The 22895-nt window shown below is 42.6% G+C and overlaps 1 protein-coding gene and 1 long non-coding RNA gene across 5 annotated transcripts in view; one reads left to right on the top strand and one right to left on the bottom strand.

Annotated features, from left to right (window-relative positions):
* Slc26a4 (solute carrier family 26 member 4) overlaps positions 1-1521 on the top strand; it is a 39651-nt gene extending 38130 nt beyond the window's left edge. Inside the window, exon 19 of one of the 2 annotated variants that reach the window (XM_087552390.1) lies at positions 1001-1521. In XM_087552390.1, the coding sequence (XP_087408516.1) occupies positions 1001-1024 (24 nt within the window). In that variant the 3' untranslated portion in view covers positions 1025-1521. 2 annotated transcript variants of the gene reach the window in all.
* Positions 1-22895, bottom strand: part of LOC102555378 (uncharacterized) — a 30354-nt gene that overhangs the window by 6528 nt on the left and 931 nt on the right. For 2 of the 3 annotated variants that reach the window (XR_015622980.1, XR_015622978.1), the window contains exon 2: positions 8888-8989. This is a non-coding gene — a long non-coding RNA (uncharacterized LOC102555378). Of the gene's footprint in view, positions 1-5783; positions 7679-8887; positions 8990-22895 lie in introns of those variants that run through there. The other variant, XR_015622979.1, reaches the window with a different exon arrangement.

Raw genomic sequence — 22895 nt, 5'->3', positions numbered from 1 at the left:
TAAAAGTGAACTTGCCCTTTGTATAATAACCACTGAGCTGTGCCTTCCTTCCCTTGGGCCAGGCCGTGAGTTACTGATGGCAGCTCTGTCTCCCCTAGACTCCGAGAGCAGCTCTTTCAACAATGCTGCCGCTCTTACGGACATGCAGTCTTTCAGTGTTTTGCTGGCCAAAAAGGGGACCTAGAAGTAGTCAGGGTGCCATGGAAACCATGAAATCTGACTATTTTGAGCTCATCAAGATACTCAGAAGATGTATATCTGTTTTTATCATAGCTACATCAAAATCTTGGGCTCTGCTGAACAGGAATCAAAAAGACATTTTCATCTTCACACAAATGGTGATGGGCCAGAGTTCTCACTCATACTTAGGTGACCGGCTTCTGCTTTAAATGCAAGGTCACATGCAGTTTTGCTAGATTGCATCTTGGTTCTAGTTTATTAACAGTTTCTGGTTGACTCTGTCATCTCATATATTCCCTCTCTAACCTGGGGGGCAGACAAGTCTGATAGGCAAGCTATGGCTCCCAGGTCCTGATAAAGAGCACTAGGTGGTACTACGCTGGAATGGATAGCTACTAATTTCCACGTAAAATGGTCATTCAGCTACGGCTTCTAAGGTTATGAAGCATGGTAGCAGTTGAAAACCAGATAGACCTGTGGACTATTCCTGGAGCTGGTACTTACTGGCCGTTCAGCCAGCACAGCCCTGTGATTTCAGTATCTGCATGTACAATAGAGGTGATCGTGCAGAGGGGCAGAAACCGAAGACTGTGTGTGAAGAGGAGCTCTTCGTACTCAGTGCCCAGTGAACAGTAATAACTGCTTTTCATAACCCAAATTACAAGACGGGGGTTGGAAGGGTCTTCTCTCCTTTTATTGAAGATATGTACCTTGCTAAAATTAAGAAAGCAGTACTAGAAAAACATACTTTAAAAAAAGATGATGTAGCCCCAAGGAGAACTGGATTCATTGCTATTTCGTTTTCCCTTCTCTTCCACAGGCCATGCGTAGACTTGCCTCCTGAGAGGGCTGAGGAGTTGGTCAGCGAGGACTGCTAGGCAGAACCTGGCCATCAGCCCACTCTCTACACTGACTGTTTCTTTGCACTTAAGCAGCCATGCCCTTGCTGTTACGTTAAAATAGGTGCTTTCTGAAGCGTCTTAGGCAGCCCACCAGAAACCTTTGTCATTTCTACGGTTAAATGCGGAAACAAACAGCTTAGCTCTAAAATATCCAAAGCATGAGCATTACCCCTGAGGATTAGCAGTGTCCGGACGTGCTGCTGTCGCCCACTGTGTGCTGCTGATGCCACGGCAGGTTTGCTGTCCGTGTCCACAGGGGCTCCGTCTGTTGACCCAACAGCCTCTGTGGGCAGGTGAGTTAGGAAGGGCTAATCACAGAGATTCCTGACTTACTCTGAATTCCATGGGTTGTGTTGGTCACAGTGAGAGAGGTAAAGTAGAATTACTGTGTATTCATTAGTAGGCTTTAAAGAAAATAAAACCAATCTTTTAAAAATGATTTTATTTATTTTGTGTATGCGTATTTTGTTTATATATATGTTTGTGTACCATGCAGATGGTTGGTGACCAAGAAGTTAGAAAAAGGGCATCAGATTTCCTGGAAATGGAGTTATAGATGGATGCAAGTTGCCATTGAGTCATCTCTCCAATCTCTATAATCTATTGTTTTTGGGGTTTTTTTGTTGTTTTTTTTTTGTTTTTGTTTTTTGTTTGTTTGTTTGTTTTTAAGACAGGGTTTCTCTGTGTAGCCCTGGCTATCCTGGAATTTGCTCTGTAGACCAGGCTGGTCTCTAATTAGTGCTGTGAGTAAAGGCCTGTACCTCTCTCACCCTGCCGCAACACAGGTTGGCTCATCTTTTTATATCTAAGTGTTCCCTGTATAATGGTGGATAAGCTCTCTTCTACTTAACATCTGACATGAAAACCAGGCCTGGTGATACTCACCTGTACCATAGACATTGAGAGGTTGAGGCAGAAGGAGCAAGAGTTCATATTCAGTCTTTTGGACTACTCAGTGAGACCATATTTTTAAAAAAACTAACTCAGAGACAATTTTGACCAAATCCTCTTTGACAGAAAATCACAGTGATGAGCCTTTCCCTAACTATTTAACTGCACTCAAAGAAAACAGTCAGAAATGGAATTCTAACCCCTTGAAACACAACCTAAAAAGTAAATTATCCATAGTAGTGTATGTTGAACGTGAGCTTTTAAAGATAAGGCATTCTGAATGCAATCAATGCAAAAATTTAAAAATTAGTTTGAAATATACATATTGGATGTATATATTAAATAAATATACATTTTAAGCCAGAATATTTCTTTAGCTTTTTTTTAACTTAACGTTTTCTGAGTACCAACAATTTCTAGGTATCCACGTAATATATAGATTTTGGTCATCTGTCTAGAGACGGAGTTTATACTGTACTTTGTGTGTTCAGCCTTAGCTGAGATGTTCAGCTTGAGAGCCATAGGGCACTCTGACCACTCTTTTTTTTTTCCTTTTTCTTTTTCTTTTTTTCGGAGCTGGGGACCGAACCCAGGGCCTTGCATTTACTAGGCAAGTGCTCTACCACTGAGCGAAATCCCCAACCCCCTCTGACCACTCTTAAATGGGCTTGGTATCCCAAGGCATAATGTTCTATTCTACTCTTGCTTTGTTCTTAAATAGTGAGAAACTAGGTGTCAACTTCTGAAGGAAGATGATAGCCACCACACCTGGGCCGCAGCTGATCTGCTATAGCAGGCCCACAATCATCTCACCCTTATGGGATACTTACTTGTAACAGTAACAATCGCATCTCTAAAGACTATGTCATAACAGTCTTGCAGGAAACAGAAGACTACCTCTGTTCAAAAGAGTCAAGTACAGATTTTTTTTCTTTGAAGAAAATACCAAAGTTCCATGTTACAATAAAGCTGGAGTCTTGTAAAGTCTTGGTCCCAGTGACTATAGAAGACTGTGTCACAGCACACAGTCTAGGAATGCTCTCACGAATTTTATGAAGCATGTTGTATAGTGTGTATTATCTATAAAAAATTGACTTGAAATTAAAGTTGTCCTTTGTTATATTTCTAACATACAGGATGATTCCAGTATTGCATATAAAATTCAATACAAATGAAACAAAACCAAAAGATGTAAAGTTGGAAATACTTGTATGTGTTATTTAATAAATGTAAAGTTATCCTTTGTTTTGGTTTTGGTGTTTTCTTCAAGACTGGGTCTTGCTTTGTCCAGGCCAGTCTCGGTTCCTCAGTACAGAGGGCACAGGTGTGCGTTACTAAATCTGACCCCATGTTACCTTCTACGCTACCCCAAGTCCTCCTTCCTAATTGGCCACTGTCACCATCATTTTTGCTGTCCTCTCCTGTCTCCCTGTCCTGTTATTTCATGCTGTACCTAATCAGTGCAGTGTGCAATGTTCCTCAGAAACCTGAGCTCTCCCTCTTTTCACCCAAATCACTGCCAGATTATTATTATTATTTTATACAATAGCTTTCACTATTTTAAACAAACTTTTCAACCCAGTACCACTCGAGTGCATGTGCACATATACACATGCACACATATGCCCTCTCTCCCTCTCTCTCTCTCTCTCTCCAAATTCTATCTTGGAGAAATTTCACAAAACGAGTACATCCCAGTTAGTTTATACCTATATTAACACACAAGCATACCCTGCTCCCAGAAACCTTCCCATAATATAGCCATTGCCACTAGAGTGACAATTGTCTTAATTTCTAAAACCTGTTTTATTATTTTTTTGAGACCTGGGCTTGGTAGCCAAGGCTGTTCTGGAATTAGAGATTCTCCCATCTCACTCTCTTGGGTGCTGAGATTATGGTTATGTATCACCATACATGCTAAAACCTGTTCTATTTGGACTGCAATAAATATACATAAATATCTCATCTTCCCTTTACCTTTTGTACTGTCTTGGTTGTTGGAGACCCGAGGATTCATCTGTGTCTGCATCACCCGCCTTTCACTGGCTCTCCTGCTGTGTAGTGCTCTACTCTTCAGCTATTAAGCCACTCCACGGGTCTTGATTACCTGTGTTGTTTGTGGCTTAGTTTTCATGAAGAGTGCTGTACTATGGACATTCTTATGTCCATGTTTCAGAAATATGGGATGTTCTATTGGGGATTTAGGTCTCCAAGACGACAGTTAATAAAATTAAAATTATTCTGCATCTGTGTCAGGCAAGTTTCAGGTAGACCAGGACACGCTTATACAAAAAATATATGAATACTAGAATCTCAGGTACTTTTAGTTTAATTATACCGGCGCACTGCATAAGGATAATGATGTGTCTAGAAAGAATGGGAGAGGCAGAAAGAGCTATAGTTAGGGGAGAAAGTCAGTGGAAACAAAGAGATGGTTAGAAAGTGACAGAGAGAGTGGCACTGATGAAGAGATGTGATAGAGAGCCAAGAGGCATACACAAAGGGAGAAGCTAAAGGGCAGACAGAAGAAGACAGTGATGAGGACACAGAAAGAAATGCTGGGGTAATGTGACATCAAGCTCACAGATACAAGCAAGAGTCTTGTTCCACACAGTGACATCTCCTGAGTTCTTGGAACTCCTTCCTTAGCCCCATGTCTTCTTACTGGTATGAAATATAATTCATATTCTCCTTCTGCCTCTTTCCCATACTATGTATGAAGCCCACCACATGACAGTGTCCTTTATTTTGTTTCTGGACACAGTTCAAGCACCCAGAAGCATGAATTGATGCACATTAAATATCCACTACATATTGAAATAACAGCAGTAAGTGGCAGTTAGTGACACTGGCTGAGGTTAACGTGGGTGAGGAATGGCAGTGTTCTAAGTCAGTGTTTTCTGAACTTTAAGAACTATAGCTAAGTTTTACCGTAACTCAACTGCTTGGCTACCTGGTTTTCAAGAAAAGGACTGGACACGGACTTTGATGCTAAGAGAGCATTCCTCCCGTTGTAGTGACTGAGAACCTCAGCCTCTGTAGCAACTGAGGTAACCTGCTTCATCCTTCTCTTCAAGAGTACTGTTGACCTCACTGTTTCTGTATAAGATCTTGTAGCTTAAAGTCGGTCACAGTGTATTGTTGGAGACTAAGAGTTCTGATACTTTGAGCTTCCTCTGCCTTCACTTTAAACATTCATATTGAAATGATCATACTTTCACAGGAATTTGTGAAGAAATAGTAAGATTCTCAAGCACCCATCATCCAGTCTCCCCACACATGAGCACCTTCGTAACTACAGTACCTTGGTGTTAATACAGAGTACCAGGCTCATTCACATTTCATCACAGATGCAATTACATGTTCATGTGTACATACAGCTCTACACAACTATATCTCATGTACAGATTCATATAAACACCACCCAAATCAAGTTTTAATTATCCCATCAGCACAAGTCTCCTTCTGAGGATCAGTCCCTTAGTGACTGGCTTTTGTCAACTTGACACAAACTAGAGTCACCCAGAAGGAATTGAGAGGGAAACTCAATTGAGGAAATACCTCCACCAGATGGGTTATTGGTATACCTATGGGCTGTCTTTTTTAAATTATTGATTGATATGGGAAGGCCTAGCCCACCATGGGTGGTGACATTCCTAGGCAGGTGCTCCTTGGAGGTATAAGAAGGGTAGCCTGGAAACAAATCAGCAACATTCCTTCATGGCCACTGTTTCAGTTCATGCCTCCAGAGTCCCTGAGCTCCTGCCCTGGATGATAGACTGTTAACTGAAGTATAAACCAAGTAATCCCTTTTCTCCTCGAGGTGTTTTATTCAGGTTTATCATAGCATCAGAAAGGAGACCAAAACAGTCCCTTTGTAAAGATACTCTAGAGTCAGGTAAACCTTGCTGCAGTACATCACCCTCAGACTTCTGGCTGAATAAGGACTTTGGGAGTGGAAAGGTCACACCTGATATTAAACTTCGGTCACCATGGTAAGTTCAACACTTAGTCTTGTTTGCATTGACTTCCAGGGAGTCTCCAAGGAGAAAATACCTTTCTTCTGCAGCTTCATTTCTACCTGTATCATCTCATGCACAAGGAGCTCTAGACTACACAGCAGGACATATAAAAGGCTCTTTAGATGTGAAAGAATATCATGAAGCCATTAGCCAACCAGCCTGACTAGGGAGGGTGACCTTTGTTGCAGGTGACCAGGGAGGCTGGCCTTTGTTGCAGGTGACCAGTGAGGGTGGCCTTTGTTGCAGGTGACCAGGGAGGCTGGCCTTTGCTGCAGGTGACCAGGGAGGCTGGCCTTTGTTGCAGGTGACCAGGGAGGCTGGCCTTTGTTGCAGGTAACCAGTGAGGATGGCCTTTGTTGCAGGTGACCAGGGAGGCTGGCCTTTGTTGCAGGTGACCAGGGAGGCTGGCCTTTGTTGCAGGTGACCAGAGAGGCTGGCCTTTGTTGCAGGTGACCAGGGAGGGTGGCCTTTGTTGCAGGTGACCAGGGAGGCTGGCCTTTGTTGCAGGTGACCAGGGAGGCTGGCCTTTGTTGCAGGTGACCAGGGAGGCTGGCCTTTGTTGCAGGTGACCAGGGAGGCTGGCCTTTGTTGCAGGTGACCAGGGAGGCTGACCTTTACTGTTGAACAGTGTCTTCACGACAACAGCAGACTTTGTCAGAACAGCTTGACCACTGGTAACCGACCTAGGGGTTGGCTGTTGATCCTTCCACATAGAAAGGCATAGGGAAGATTACTGAACCCTCACCTGGGATTTTGTTCACTTCCTCCTGATCCTCTCTGAATTCTGCACTTAACTGCAAGTAGCCCTGATTATGTGAGATGTTAGGGGTATAAATCATGAAAGGTTACCTGGAGTTGTGTGTGGGGTGCTCCACACATCCCCAGCTACCCCAAATATAAAGGTTAATCCAGTTGGATTAGTCAACCACTGGATTAAGGGACCATTCCTTGGGGAGATCGATTCACCTAATTTGAAAGCTTAAGTGATGGGAAGAATAATCATCCTTTTAATGAGATAGGTGCTTTTGTTTGCTAGGTTTGAGATAATTACTTTCCATTCTCAGAAATCCTGTACCTGGTATATTGCCTATGGAGCCATGGCCCTGTTAAGCATATCTGCTTTTCTAAGCACTTACTCTGAGACCTGTAGTTTTTCTTTTTTTCTTTTCCTAAGCATGACACTGGAGGCTTCCTTACTTTGTCTCTGAAGCTTCCCACCGTCTTTTGTCAGGTGTCTTCTGACTGCCATGTGGCTTGACCTCCATTACAGATTCATTACTAATAATTTCATTGCTAATTCAAATTGCATGGTTTTCTCTTTCTCTTCATGTTCCTCCTCTAGACAGCCGAAACTGATGCTTGTCAGCCTCCAGGTTTTTCTTTTAAACTCTAATAAAACTCTCCTCAGGCTTTCTTCTGAGTCAGTTCTTGCATTCTTATATTTACACGACTACGAACCCTGGAATGGATCTCACCACCTCTGGTAGCATGTGGCACTCCCACATTTCTCGTGGGGTAGGGAAGGTCTGAGCACAGTCAAGACTTCTATTAGTCCATGGCCTTTGTCTGTAAGCTCTCGGCTGAGTCAGGGAAGGAAGTGGTGAGAAAGGCTGGAAGGTGGACAGGAGCCAGATAATGAAGGGCCTCGGATACTGCATTAAGGAGCTTGGGTTTTAATCTCATCTGGTAAGAGATAAAGGCAAAGTGCTGGGTTACATTACCTGGCTAATCCAATCAGCTGACCTAGGTACCTAGAAATAGATTCAGAGGAAATTAAAGTAGGGATGAATGAAGCGTTTGTTTTTGTTTCTTTTTCCCCCAAGGAGAGAGTAAGAGACGAAATAAGAAACAGTAGCTTTTGTGATTTAAAAATATAAAGGCAGTTCACTGGGGTGACTGTTTCCACAGTTTGTCCTTTCAGAATTTTAGTGTCGCATATAATTATATGAAGCCTTGTTTTCATAATCAAGAGAAGAAAATACGTGCTATTGAAAAGCATGGGAGAGAGAGTAGATAACTGAGTTAAATCCTAGTTACTCTTCCCTTATAAATATGTGTGCACTTGGAATTTACTGACTTTCTGTGGTTTTACTTGCTCATAAAAAAGGAACATGCAGTCTCTAAAACAAAGAAGAGATTGCTTAATATTTTTGTTTAAACCAGTTATTAAATGTCTGTGGCAAAATAACAAGCTTTAGTAAATGAGGGCTCTATGTTTCTGCCACCTCCTCCCAAGGAATTAAGGTGCTTGGAACTTTGGGAGTGTGGTGCCTCTGCTCTCCTCCACACTGGGTGGCTAGCCTAGACGGACAGCTAGTCACCTCATCTGAGGAAGCTAAAGAGCTATAGGGAGAAAAGAGGAGATCAACGTCCTGTGTTTCCGCAACTTCCGGACCCTTAAGCCGAGGCACTGGACCCTCCGTCGGCGCCTCATTCTCTTACTCATTAATCCTTTACCGTGTACCTGTTTCATAACTGGCACAAAGACTAGCGACTGGGCATCCGGGAAACAGTAAACAAAACAAATACACTCTCCGTTCTAATGAAATTCATAGTTTAATGTGGGAAATGATTAACAGAGAAGCAAACATACCAAGAAAAGCAGTTATCCTTCTGCACGCCCGGCAGTCCTGGGCTTCCTTTATCTCTGTATTAATGAGAGTGCCTGATACAGTGTCTATGCGGTGAGATTAATTACACTATATTTCTAAGAAACACTGACAAGTCTGAGTGTTGAATACAGATACAACTTTTTTCAAACATTAAGACTTTTTAACTGACATAATCGTACATGTTTACAAGGTACATTATATTTTAATATATGTAAACAACATATTATATTAATCATATAATTGTATGGCAAATGGCCTATACATCACTTCAAACACTCACTGTTTCTTTGTGTTGAAAACATTCACAGTCCTCTCTAGATAGGCTGGTGCTTAGCTCGGTAGTCAATAATGCTTTGCATATACATGGGTTCAATCTCCAGCACTGTAAAGAAATGACACAAAAACAAAAATATTCCCCCTGAGATAATATAGCAAATTAATTGCTATCAAGGATACTACTAGGTAATGTAGAATTTTTAACTGTTTATACCTGTGGGTCACTGAGCCTGTGGCTGTAGAAGCCGTGGCCCTGGAGGTCAGACTAGTCACTGTGGTAGTGCCTTTGATGGGAGATACTGGGCAGCGATACAAAGTATCAGAGACGAACCTGAAGAACGGGCACATACAGACCTGGGCAGTTTTGAAGCATGCGTTCTGAAGGCATGAGATAACTCAATTTGGTGCAGCGGGTGTTGTGTACAACTCAAGTGTAGCAAGAGACACGGAAGACACTAAAGTTGCCAGAGTAGGGCCTCCAACATACTTTTCAAGACAAGGTTTCTCTGTATAGCCTTGGCCCTCTTGGAACTCACTCTGTAGACCAGGCTGGTCTTGAACTCAGAGATCCTCCTGCTTCTTTCTGCCTCCTGAGTGCTGGGATTAAAGTTGAACACCACTACACCCAGCTATAGGGAGTGTTTTTAGACAGAAAAATATAATCAGATTTCCAGTTTGTTTGTTTGCTTATTCATTTATGTTTTTTGAGACAGGGTTTCTCTGTGTAGCCCTGGCATTCACTCTATAGACCAGGTTGGCCTTGAACTCAAGAGCTCCTTCTGAGTGGTAAGGCCTCATATCCGGCCAGATTTACATTTTAGAAAAGGTTTCTCTGAGAAATGCAGATTGGTATATTTTTATGAACAGGGTGTTTCCCCCAAAGGCTATTATTTTAGTTCTCAGAAGAACAAACTAGATAGCAAGGGGAGCGAGGAGGGGCTGGAACTCCTATGCTACCCCTGTCTGAAAGCAGGAATGGGAAGAAGGAGGTTGTAGAGGGTCAGGATGTAGGAGAGACACATTTAGAGACTCTTCCTGATCAGGCTTAGTGTTGAGGAAGAAGAGGAATTAAGATAATTGCTCCTTGCTTTGGGATCTGACTGAGTAACTAAATGTATGATAATTACTGAAATTGAGAACATTGCAGAGGGATGGCGTGGGACACTGCAGTTCTAGAATTTCTGTTTAGGGAGACATATGGATGCCAGTTAGTCAGAAATAATGGCTGGAAGACATTTGTCAAAAAATATGTAGTCACATAACACTTAGTCAGTATGGGTTTGATTGGATTACAACAGTAAACACACACACACACACACACACACACACACACACACACACACACAAAGGGGGGGGAGAGGTTTTATCCTTGCTGAAAGTTCACAGCAGGTCCAACTGATGCTGGGATAGGTTTCCTCCACATCATGCCTCAGCATTCCAGGCTATTTTAATCGTAGATATCCACATTTCAACACATGATCACAGCGGTGTGAAAGAAGGCAAGTAGGCAAGTGGACTGGTAAGGAAGGGGCGGGGGAAGGACAGATTTCATCCATATGTCTGGAGCTAATGTAAAGGATGCACATAAATGTCATCTGTCAAAGGTTGTGGGAGAGAAGAATAGGAGTCTTAGTGTGTACAGAGATGTTAACCATGACACTGTACGTATCAAAGATCAGGTCACAATTGGTTCCCACAGAGACCCATGCTGCAGTTTGTGTGCTACAGAAGGGCAGGGGGACTCAAAAACCTTAAATCTCAATTTTGGATGTGTTAAGTTAAAGATGTGTTTATACAAAGGAAGTGTCAAGTAAGCAACTAAAAGAGCTGGGTGGTGGTGGTGGTGGTGGTGGTGGTGGTGGTGGTGGTGGTGGTGCACGCCTTTGATTCCAGCACTTGGGATGCAGAGGCAGGAGGATCTTTGAGTTCAAGACCAGCCTGGTCTACACAGTGAGTACCAGGACCACCAGGGATACATAGGAAAACCCTCTCTTGAAAAACAAAAACAACATACAAACAAAAAACCAAAGCAAGCAGCTGTCTTAGATAGGCTTCCATTGCTTTGAAGAGACACCATGGCCAAGGCAACTCTTAGAGGAAAACATTTAATTGTGGCTGGCTTACAGTTCAGAGGTTCAATCCATTGTCATCATGGTGGGAAGCATGACAGCATGCAGGCAGATGTGGTGCTGGAGAAGGAGCCGAGAGTTCCACATCTGGATCCACAGGAAGGAGGAAGAGACAGTGAGCCACAATGGGCATAGCTTAAGCATAGGAGACCTCAAAGCCTGCCTCTACGGTGACATACTTCCTTCAATAAGGCCACACCACCTAAACAGTGCCACTCCCTAAGGACCAAGTATTCAAACACATGAGGTTATGGGGGCCATACCTTTATCACAACAAGCTAAATTAAATGGCCGGGGGAGATATGAATTTGGGAGATTGAAAAATATGTAGAGTTGGAGAGGAGGTGTGAGGTCTGGGGCTATAGGCTGAGTAAGATTGCTACAGCAATCTACATTTAGTAGACAGTGAGAAGAGTGCCCTGTACAGAGCCCTGCACACAAGCTTAACTAAAGGGTGGTGTGGAAAGGAGAGAAGGAATCATCAGACAGAATGAGGAAATCGAGAGAAAATTATTAAATCGAAGGGAAAAGAACTCTAAGGTAGGTGTTTCAGCTCCCATCAAAGGAAACCTCTCTATTTAAGAGGTTTCACTCCTTTCCCGTTCAGTTCATCTTTCTGTACTGAATCAAATCTGTTAGTACTTAAGTACCTCTCCTCCTGTAAGATATTTCCCCATCTAACTTCAGCAAATTGCAAGATTCTAAGTCCTCTGGCATCACTCAATTCTTTTGTCAGCTCACATCTGTTAGCACCTTTGCATGTAGCTCTTTCCTCATTAACTTCCTCAAGTTTTTAAGCAAAGACTATGAATTTCTTATTTCCCAGGTCTCATCTTCCCAACGAGATACCCTCTGCCCAGAGCATTACATATGCACTCCCCATCCCGTGCCATGGGTGCTTTCTGCCACATGCCCTGCTCTAAGCATGGTTTGTGCTTTCTGCTACATGACCTGCTCTAAGCACTTCGGAACATTGAACCTGTCTGAAATTATTGTTTAGCTGTTGTGTGTATACTGTCAGTTTTACCCCACCAGAAAGCAAGTTCCAAGCTAGATGTGACACTGTACACCCGTGATCCCAAAATGAGGCAGGTGAAGAAGGCAGGAAAACCATGAGTTTGAGGTCAACGTGCGCTACACAATGAGATCCTTTCTCAAAAGCAAACCAAAATAGATAAAAGCAAGTTCAAAGAGGCCATAAAGCTTAATTGTGGTTGGAGGGTGAAAGTTGGGAGCACAAGGAATGAGTGGGTGGTTGTTTTCTCCCAAGGGGGAGGGGTCGCCATTTCAGCAATTCCTTGGAAGAAGGACTGTGGACACCATGATAAAAACAGCATTTGGGAAAAGCTGGCAAGGTTCTGACTGGGATACAAGCAGCACAGTGAGAGGGGGTGCTTTTATGAATTCTCCCCAATCACTTGTCCTGGTTGTCGGTCTGATAATTCTGTTATGACAACCTGTCTAAGCCATCCGGAGCAGCATCATATCTACCACAGCGCCTACAACAGTGTCAAACACACAGCAAATACTCAGTAATTACTCAGTGAATTACAGGCTGAGTAAAGGAAAAATCTGTAAAGACAATGGTTATACCCAATCACTGGTTTCACAAGAGGATACTTCTCCGAATCACACCCTTTTAGCAAAATAATCACCAAACAAAAAACAAAAAACAGAAGCCAAAAAGGTTTCTGCAGAACAAAAGCTCGAGTTATCTGTAAGCAGAGCTGTATCCAGAGGGGTCTTGGAATCACAAATCTGAACTAAAGGTTTACTGTCTGATGCTCTACTGCTTTGTGTTACACACTTAGATGAGGGTTACAGAAAACTTATAGATACGAACATTGATTATTACTACTACAGCTTTGTTTCCTTATACTTTCCAACTTTTTGACTGTGGATTCTTGGGATAGTTTATTTACCTGTGGCTGGTGCCACCTAGTGGATATTATCTCCTTGAACAGGTTTGAGTTTAGCATTTTTTACTTACCTAAGGAAGGAAGTGATGGGAGGATGGCTGGTTTTGAGGCTAGTTAATGCCACTGCTCAATTTCATTTCCTAAAGCCCACTGCAGACTAGGGCAAGCATCCCTATTTGAAAGGCAAAGAGGCTAAGACAAGGAGAAGTTTGGGAAGTTTCTAAGCTCAGCCAGAGAGGCAGTGCAGAGCCAAACTCTCGGTGTGCTCTACCCTGTAACCACAGTTCTAGAACATCAGGTCACCTGTGTGATTGAAGAAGCCAGCGTTCTGTGTCTGCATATGGGAGGCAAGCAGATGGCGGTGTGCTTTAGTGCCCTGGAGATGAGGCTCAAACGCCAACAGGTTTCCAAGGAAGCAGTTTGATTCTCCACCTACATGCCCTCGTCTAATGCTAATAACCCACTGATGGTCCTAGCGTAATACCATAAAACTGGAGGTTGGGGATGGCAGATGGCTTAGTGGGTAAAGGCTCTTACTTGCCTTTCGGCCCTGGAGACCTGAATTTGATTCTTAGAGGTCACATGAGGATAGAAAGAGAACCAACTTACTCCACAAATTGGAGTTTTCTGACTTCCACACATGACCTGTGGCACACGTGTAATAATAAATAACTTTTTAAAAACTGGGGGTGAAGAGGTCAACATTCAGATTTGGGAAAACCATAAGAGTTCAGTCTTTAACATGAGGATGGTTAATTACACAGTAGTTTAGACACCAAAAAAAAAAAAAAAAAACTTGAAAGAACATTAGTACGGCCACCATGAACACACGGCCATGCCTGCCTTACCTGTACCTTGCTGATGGTGTGGGTAGCTGCTGTTTTATGCTCTATCCTAACTACATCAGTGTGCCCCTCCTAACAACTCATGCACCATCACTACCTAAGAAAACAATGCAGTTCTGCTATTTTCTAGCATGTATGTATTTAAAATGTCTCTAATGTCTTCATGCCCGTTTCCTATGGCATCTGGAGACTAGAGCTTCAAGGACTGCATTTAGTTCTAAATCTCTTGAATTTCATTAATTTAAAAAAAAGTCTCCCAATCCCTTTTCTTCTATAAAACCAGATTTCTTTTTTTTTAAAAAAAGGTATGATAATGACAGTGCAACTAGATGATCACTTAGAGTTTCACAGAGAAGTATCCACCAGTGAAACAGAGGAAAGGACATTATAAAGCCCCAGGCATGGCTACTTAGTGTCAGATTTAATTTACGTCCACCTGAGTAGAGTACGTTAGACTGATTTACATCACATGTGTTCTTAATTCTAGAGCTCCGCTTAAATTTTACATTTTTTTAAAAAAACTTAAGTCAATTAAGTCCATCTCATTCAAATACATGAATGAAAAGTTTAAAAATATGAATGCTGGGCGCCGGGCACATCTCTAGAGCTTGAGGCCAGCTTGGTTTACACAGTGACTTTCCAGGACAGCTAGGGCTACACAGAGAAACCCTACCCCCCAAAACCAACCCCACAGCATTCGAATAGTACAGAATAATGCACGGATACTCTTCTAAGAATCACAGTGCAGAGGGCGAGTGTGGTGTCGTATGCATGTAATCTCGGCACCCAGAGGTGGAGGAAGATCATCAAAGTCAACCTCGGCCACAAAGCAAATCCGATGAGGGCTAGCCTGACTATTCGAGATCCCAGCTCTAAAACAAAGCATGCTACCAATCACCTCAATTCATTTTATCCAGAAACAACATTTGCTGTGGTCCGAATGCTTATGACTTCCCTAAATTCATATGTCAAAACATTATGCCAGTATTAGGAGGGAGAGATCAGGGGAGGTGATGGAGTTACGATAAAATTCCAGAGACACCAGAAAGATGCCTTTCCTTTTACAACAGTGAAGACAATTATCGCACCCCCATTTATGAGCCGAGAAAATAAGCTCTAACCAGACACCGGACCTTGGGATCTTCATCCTTTAGAACTTCAAGAAATAAACTTAAGTCTGTAATCCACCCAATCTATTTTATTTTGTGATAACACCAAGTGGACTAAGGTCATTGCCATTAGCACACCGTATGGCACAGGCACTTATCGCTCCCTACATGTTCATGAGTAGATAAGCAGCCAGTTCTGTAGCAGCAGGTTCACTGTAAACACAGCAGTCTCTGCCCCACCTCTATTCTAGCAATACAAGGCACCTGGCTTCCCCTGATGAGCTTTCCTGGCTCTTGTGTCAGCTGACAACTAAAACAGGTGACTCAGCTGGAGATTAGTGGGAAAGTGGAAGGTCTGAGGAGAAAGGCTCTGAGAAAATTTCTTTACAACCACTTTCTTGTCTTTGCTTCCCTGTTTCAGGTGCTTTATCAACTCTTGACCCTTCAAACTGTGGGCTGAGTGGCTTCTGGCTGTGAGGGACACCTGGAGGGAGGCATCTTAAGGGAGGAGCCTAAAAGGACAGAAAGACAGGACACTATGGGTGGAAGGTCTAAGCAGTGGGGGAGATCAGGGGCAGATTACAGAGATGATGTAGGGAGGATCAACAAAGGAATATAGGGAAGCCGCATAGAAGACCACTGTCATATAACCCAAATTAAAGACACACACAGAGAGACACTGAAGAGGGTCACAATACAATGTCAGTCCTCTTGGTTGCCCACGAGATCAGATTACGGAAGACACTGCCCACCTTGGTTGCAAGGTACAGACAAAAAAAAAAAAAAAAAGGCAGTACGGAACTGAATTGGAAACCTCGTTCCTGTTGGCTAGCTTTCGAAGTGCCAGGTGGGAGCTCTGCTGGCTGCTGCGGGTAAGGGCACGACTGGGAAACGTACGAACTAAGACACCCTGCCAGGCTTTACCTACCTGTGCAATAGTGGCATGACTGCTGTTGGACTAACCAACTGCCCTCTGGCTGTATTTGAGGATTGATCCACAGAAGGGAATAACCCATGCCTAGCATGACAAACCCCAGTTAATGATTCAGGCTTGTGGAGTCACAGGCCCAGAGGAGGAACTTATTGTTGTCATTAAGGAACTGACTAGCATTAGACTACCTTCTGAATATCTGTTCATCCCTATAGACAAAAGCTACTCGAAGCCTTATTCAGAGAACCCTCTCCTCACAATGAATGACAATGAACACAGACAACGATGCAAGAGACTCATGGCTTCCCGAAATGCTGAGAATAAGTCACAGGTGTGGATTTAGCCCTAAGCAAGATATTTAGGTCACCCACTCTAAGGCTCAGGTAACCTTGCAGAAGGGGTGAGATACAAGAGCTAGAAGTACGGCTCGGCCGTAATCCTGTACAGGAGGGAGCCATGGTGATACCCACCCGGAATGTGTACAAAAAGGAAAAGGCCAGAGCCATCACAGAAGACGAGAAGAACCTTAAGGCTTTCGTCAGCCTTTGCATGGCCCGAGCCAATGCCCGGCTCTTCCGAATTCGAGCCAAAAGGGCGAAAGAAGCTGCAGAGCAAGACTTTGAGAGGAAAAAGTAATGTGCAGTCGGAGAGTTGCAAAAAATTTTCCATAAAGAAAAAAAAAAAAGAGAGAAGCAGGATGAAGGCCAGTGAAAATCCATACTCCAGTTGATACAACCACTACAATCATTAACCCTCAACTAGAGTGGTTACTTACAGGACTACCACTGCGTACGATTAGTCCTAAAATGGGGAGGCGCTCATGGGCCCTACTCTTTACTGAACTACTGGCTAGTGATAGAGCCTGGGAAAGGAGGGTTCCTGCTCTCAGTTGTGTGCCCACTGCTGAGCCTACCAGGCTCCAACCCACAGCTCCAGATCCCTGGTCACGGACAAAGCCCCGGTTAAAGCCAATGGGCAACAAAACAAGATGTACCGGCATGACTGTTAGAGATTTGTGGAGAGCAAGGGGATGGACAGGGATGGTAGAAAGATGTGAGAGGTTGAGGAGGAGAGCCGTCTGTAATTGCTTGTGTCTGTGTACAAGTCGTGTAAGAACACGTTTCAATTAAAATTACATGAACATTTTCTACTATCAATTTATTCAAATTTATGCAATAAAATTTTAGTACAATTTTTAAAAAGATTATTTATTCATTATGTATAAAGCATTCGGCCTGCATGTATGCCTGCAGGCCAGAAGAGGGCATCGGATCCCATTACAGATGGCTGGGAGCCACCATGTGGTAACTAGGGAATTGAACTCAGGACCTCTGGAAGAGCAGTCAGTGCTTGGAACCACTGAGCCTTAGTACAATATTTAATGTGGCTAGTGTTTGCTCTACAAGTGTTATAGCTTAAACTACTTTCAACTTAAAATATTAGATAATTAGTGAAAACTTTATACATGCTTTCTATCTTATTTTTTTCTTCCCTTTCTAGTTTTCCTGTGACTGGTGGCTATAATTTGATAAGGCACATAATTAGCCAGTACTTTCTCCTCTGCCCCTGATGTATTTCTGCTTATCATATTTGTAACATTTAGTGGATACTACTGAGCCTGCATTGTTGTTGTTGTTTTGTTTTTTGGTTTTGGTGGTGGTGTTTTCCTTTCCTTTCTTCCTTCCTTCCTCCCTCTCCCTCTCTCTTTTTTAAAGGTCTGATCACTTGAAGACTTCTTTTTGACAGGGTTCAGACTAAGAAGTAAAAGCCCTCTCCGAGAAGAGCCTGTGTCTCGTGGCAATCTGTTCGTGGTATTTTTGTCTCCTTTCATTCTTTTGGCCAAAAGTTTAGCATATTCTACAGCTTTTGTTTTTCCCTTGATATTTGTGTTGCGGGATATATGGAGTAACGACGCGCTAAACCTTGGGTGTTTTGGTCTTGGGTTCCTTTATCGGTTATTCGTGATTGTCAACTTGAATACATCTGGAACTTACTAAAACCCAAAACTGAAATCACACACCTGTTGTGGTAAAACTTTAAATTTAAATTTAAAAAAAAAAAGGTTTCTTTTATCCTGCACTAGTGCTGGCACTGTAGGGCCACATGGCATCTGTGGGATATTTCCATCTCAGCCAACAAGCATCTCACCCGCTAAGCTCCTCCACCCCATATCACACTGCTGATGGCAACTCTCTGAGCCCGGTGGCAATCTCTCTACCTGTGTAGTTCCCAAGGTTGGTTGCCACCATGCCAGACATACACATTCCAGTCCCATGGCAGACTCAGCGTGTCCCGCCACCACACACTCTCTTGAACTCAATTAACTCACCACATGAAAGAACATACAACACAATAACCTGTAATCCAATTGATAAGACATAACTGCCAATCTAATCAGCACAAAATCCTCCACACATCCGTCCCTTAAGAATAGTCATATCAACCTGTAAATGTGCAGAGAGAAATCTTAACATCTGCCTCCATGTTCTCTCAGCTGCTCCCCCTCGCTCCAGTCTCCTCCTAAAACTTCTCTCCCGCCCATCCATCTTTCTCATCCAATGACAGGCCTCGTCCTATCCTGGACCTGCTTTCACCTGCATAGTGACATCAACCTACACACACCTGTGAGGGATTTCGTTTAATTTGAAGTGGGGAGATTTCACTTCTAATCTGGATCCTTGGTAGAAAGACAGGTCTCTGATCCAGATCTGGAGACTGGAAGACATGCTTTAGTCCACATCTTTGTAGCTGGGAAAATCCACCTCTCATCTGGGCCACACCTTCCCCTGGAAGCCTATATAAGCATATGGAAGAAGGAAGCATTTGCTCTCACCTCAATAACATTCCTTCATTGGCAGAAGAGTCAACTTCCTTGGGATTCCAGTGTATAGACCAGCTGAGACATCCAGGCTCGGAAACTGAACGACTACTGGATTCCTGGACTTTCTGTTCATAGCCAGCCATTGTTGGATTAGCTGGACCAGAACCTGTAAGTCACTCTAGTAAGTCCCCTTTTATATATAAAGTGTTTAATGTTATACGTTCTGTTATTCTAGAGAACTGTAATGCAGCTTCTTATTATTTTAAAGGGCTTTCTGCCAACATATTGGCATGCAAATGTGAATCACTAGTACAAGTCAAGCTGGTCAGTGCCTCTTACATAAGCCACAGTCTATGTTTCCAGAGGCTTAGCTTAAGTCACTACAGAAAGTTTAACTCTCATTGGTTTCACTGAATGTAGGTTACACAAAAGTTAATTATACAGGTGTCTTAGGGTTTCCATTGCTGTGAATAGACACTGTGACCAACTCTTATAAAGGAAGACACTTCATTGGGGCTGGCTCAGTTTCACAGGTTTAGACCATTTTCATTATGGCGGGAAGCTTGGCAGCGTGCAGGCAGACATGATGCTAGAGAAGGAGCTGAGAGTTCTACATCTTGATCTGCAGGGCAGCAAGGAGGAGACTAGATATGTTTCACACCGGGTGTAGTGTGAGCATTTAAAACCTCAAAGCCTTGCCTCCACAGTGACATAATTCCTCTATTAAGGCCACACCTCTTCCAATAAGGCTATATCTCCTGATAGTGCCATTTCCTATGGTCAAGCATTCAAACACATGAATCTATGGGGGCCATAACTATTCAAACCACAACAGGTCTTTAAGCATTTCTGTAAGTGCTAGCTTGCGTGTTACACAGGGCTTCTGCTTTGAACTGAAAGAGTATCTGGAGATGAAGGTTGTTGGCCTGGTCTTGTATTCAAGACACTGAAATAACCTCTCAACAAAACACACTTTCTGACATCCATCCTATTTTTCTCCTAGCATAGACAGTGCTGTAAATAGAAGGGCACCGAAGTATCTTGAATCGTTAGCTTGTGATTCAAACGTTAGTAGTCTGCCAGTAAGAAGAAAACACATGCTTTGGGTTAAGCCTATTGGTATATAAATATGTCTATCTTGGCATTTGGAAGGATAGGTGAGATGACTGCCAAGTATGAGTCCAGTATGAGCTCCATGGCCAGATCCTGTGTCAAAAAGGCAAATCAAAATAAAACTATATATGAGTGTGTATACGCATATACACAGACTCAAAATGTATCACCTAGTTGCTTCAGGTTGTCCATTAAAATGGCTTCTCACATTTATAAACTTTAAGACAACACTATTCTATATAAATATTAATTTATTTAAAATCTATTAAAAGTTTTTTCTCTTATGTTTATTTATTTGTGTCTGAGTGCCAAGGTGCACATGTGGAGAAAAACTTGCTCCAAAGAAAAATCAGCTCAAAATTAACCACAGGCCTTAAATGTTAAGACCTGAATCTTTGAATGTATTACAGGAAAATACAATATAAAACAGGCAGTAACTTTCTGAATAGGACTCCAATAGATCAGGAAATGATAGTGAGAATTGACAAGTGGGACTGCTTAAATTAAAAAGCTGCTGTATAAAAAAAAAAGCTGCTGTATAGCAAAGAAAACAATCATCAAGGTCAAGGGAATCTACAGAACAGGAGAAAACCTTTGTCAGTAATTAATCTGACAAGGGGACTGTTATCCAAAATACATAAAGTGAAACAAATAAACATTAAAACAACAGATGATACACGGGCAAATTAAGTAAATAGAGACCTTTCAAACAGACAATAAACATTTGAGGGGCTGAAGAGATTGTTCATCAGTTAAGAGCAATTAATTATCTGCTCTTGCAGAGGACCTGAGTTCAGTTACCAGTATCCATAGAGTGGCTCACAACCCTCTGTTGAGACCATCAGCCTCAAGATCTGATGCCCCCTTCTGGCTTCCATGAGCAGTGCCTGCATATGGTGAATAACACACAGGCAGTAAACTTGTATACATAAATAAAATGTTCAAAAACTATTCAAAAATTACATGAGGGGTTGGGGATTTAGCTCAGTGGTAGAGCGTTTGCCTAGCAAGCACAAGGCCCTGGGTTCGGTCCCCAGCTCCGAAAAAAAAAATTACATGAAACATGTCCAACATCTCTAGCCATTAGGGAAGCAAAAATTTCCCCAGTAAGAATGTGTAACAAAGAAATCAAGAAGCAACAAATGTTGGTGAGGATTGGGAAGGGGAGGAAAACTTATATACCACGGCTTGGAATGGAAAACAGTGTGGAGGTTCCTTTAAAAATGGAATTCCCACATGACCCAGTTATGCCACTTCTGGGACTATGGCTAGATGAATCAGTTAACTTACTATACAGATATCTGCACATTCATTTTACTGTGACAATACTCACTAGCCAACACAGCCAAGGTATCCAGTAACAGATGGGTGATTAAAAAAATGTTCCTTTCACACATAGAACACTATTCAATCATAAGGACAAAGTTATGGAACTTACAGGGAAATGGACAAAACCAGTATTACAAAGCTAAGCATCCCAAAGTCCCTCTTATCCGTGGGATGTAGGGGACATGGTAGTGAGGGAAACTATTAGGGAGGTGGAGGGAAACTGGAAGTGCATACTAGAAAGGGTAGTACCGTCAGAGTACATCATACAGAGAGGGAAATGCCACAAAAACACTCATTAGCTTTACAGCTAATAGAAAATGAAAAGTGAAAGCACCGTGTCGGCTGTATATAATCTAACAGGAACTTAGGAGACCGTCTTGTCACACCGCTCCTGCCCTGATAGAACATGGCAACTCTAATAGATGGGAGAAGAAAGCAGACACAGAAGAAGGAGGGCGTCCATGGCAAGGCCACATTGGATAAACATTCCGGGTTTTACTAAAGCAAGCCCTCGGCAAGTGTTGTTACTTGCCACTCGGGCTGCCTTTGACCTTGCAATCCTCCTGCCTCAGTCTTCCAAGGGCTTTATAAGCATGCTCCACCATGGCAGGATACTCCAGAGGACTTCCTAACAGTATATCATAAAATCCTGCAAAATGTAACAGTCTATAGGTACAATCTAAAGTTCTTTTAAATCCTACTTCTCTAGTATTAAGTCATTATTATTAACCTATAGTTTTTAATCAATCTTACGTTTGATGGAGGTGATGGATAAAAAGCACTTCCTGGGTAAAAACTACCTCCTTGGCAGCCTAAGTTGTTGTATAAAGTGAGGTTTTCAGCACCAGATGTATAAACTGAAGGCATGACCTCTCTGAGGTGTGGTCGAGAGGAAGGTTTTTACTGTAGATATGAGGGAGAGGACAGCATCTGGAAGAGTCCTGAGCAGGGAGAGAAAGTGGTAGACCAAACATGGCCAGAGGTTTGGACCTAGCCATGAGAGGAAATAGGGGCAAGAGAGGAAAATGAGAATGAGAGAGGGGAGGGGAGGGGAGAGAAGCTAGGGGGAGGGAAGCCCACAAGCTGAAGTTTAGGGGAGACAGTGGGGTCCACGGGGCTGAAAAGAACCACAGGTATTTGTGATATTGTGATATTGAGAAAGCCTCCTGGAGGCTAGCACCATTCGATGGCATGCTAATAGATACCACAGTTAGCCATTTGTCCCAGTTTCTTTTTTATCAGACAGTTGTTAAATACCCCAGCGTGTCAGCACTATATTTAGAGATTTATCAGAGAAAGGTTAAGCTTCAGTACCTACCCCCTGCCATAATCCTAGCAACTGAAAAATTGTGAAAAACACCCAGTAGTACAGAAATTTACATTTTAACAAGGACAAAACCAAAAGGACATCGACTTAAAAATGTTCTTGAGTGTACCTACAACCTTGTTTGTAAAGGCGCAATGAGTGGGAGTCTTTGAAAAGACCACAATGAAGACAATCACTAAATAACATGTTAAACTATGATCACTGCAGCGTTAGTCACAGTTGTTACTGTGCAACGCACAGAACACATTGCTACACATGCTTTATTCAGAATTGAGTACTGTGAAAACATTTTTTTAAAAGAGGCCAATATAATAATGTTTTATTGATCTAGGAACTCTGGCACTGAAAGCGTGAACAACCCAAGGTAACAATGTCGTCACCAAGGGACGACCATAGAGCCCAAATCCCTTGACTCCTAGGCTGATGTTTTCCACTAATTGTGCTCCTTTCTACTCATCTGAGAGCTTCAAGTGTGAAGGGCTGGAGAGG

Source organism: Rattus norvegicus, chromosome 6, assembly GCF_021556685.1.
Source record: "Rattus norvegicus strain SHRSP/BbbUtx chromosome 6, alternate assembly SHRSP_T2T, whole genome shotgun sequence".
NCBI classification, from domain to species: domain Eukaryota; kingdom Metazoa; phylum Chordata; class Mammalia; order Rodentia; family Muridae; genus Rattus; species Rattus norvegicus.
Note: the sequence above shows the minus strand (reverse complement) of the source record. Positions and strands in the feature narration are given on the sequence as shown.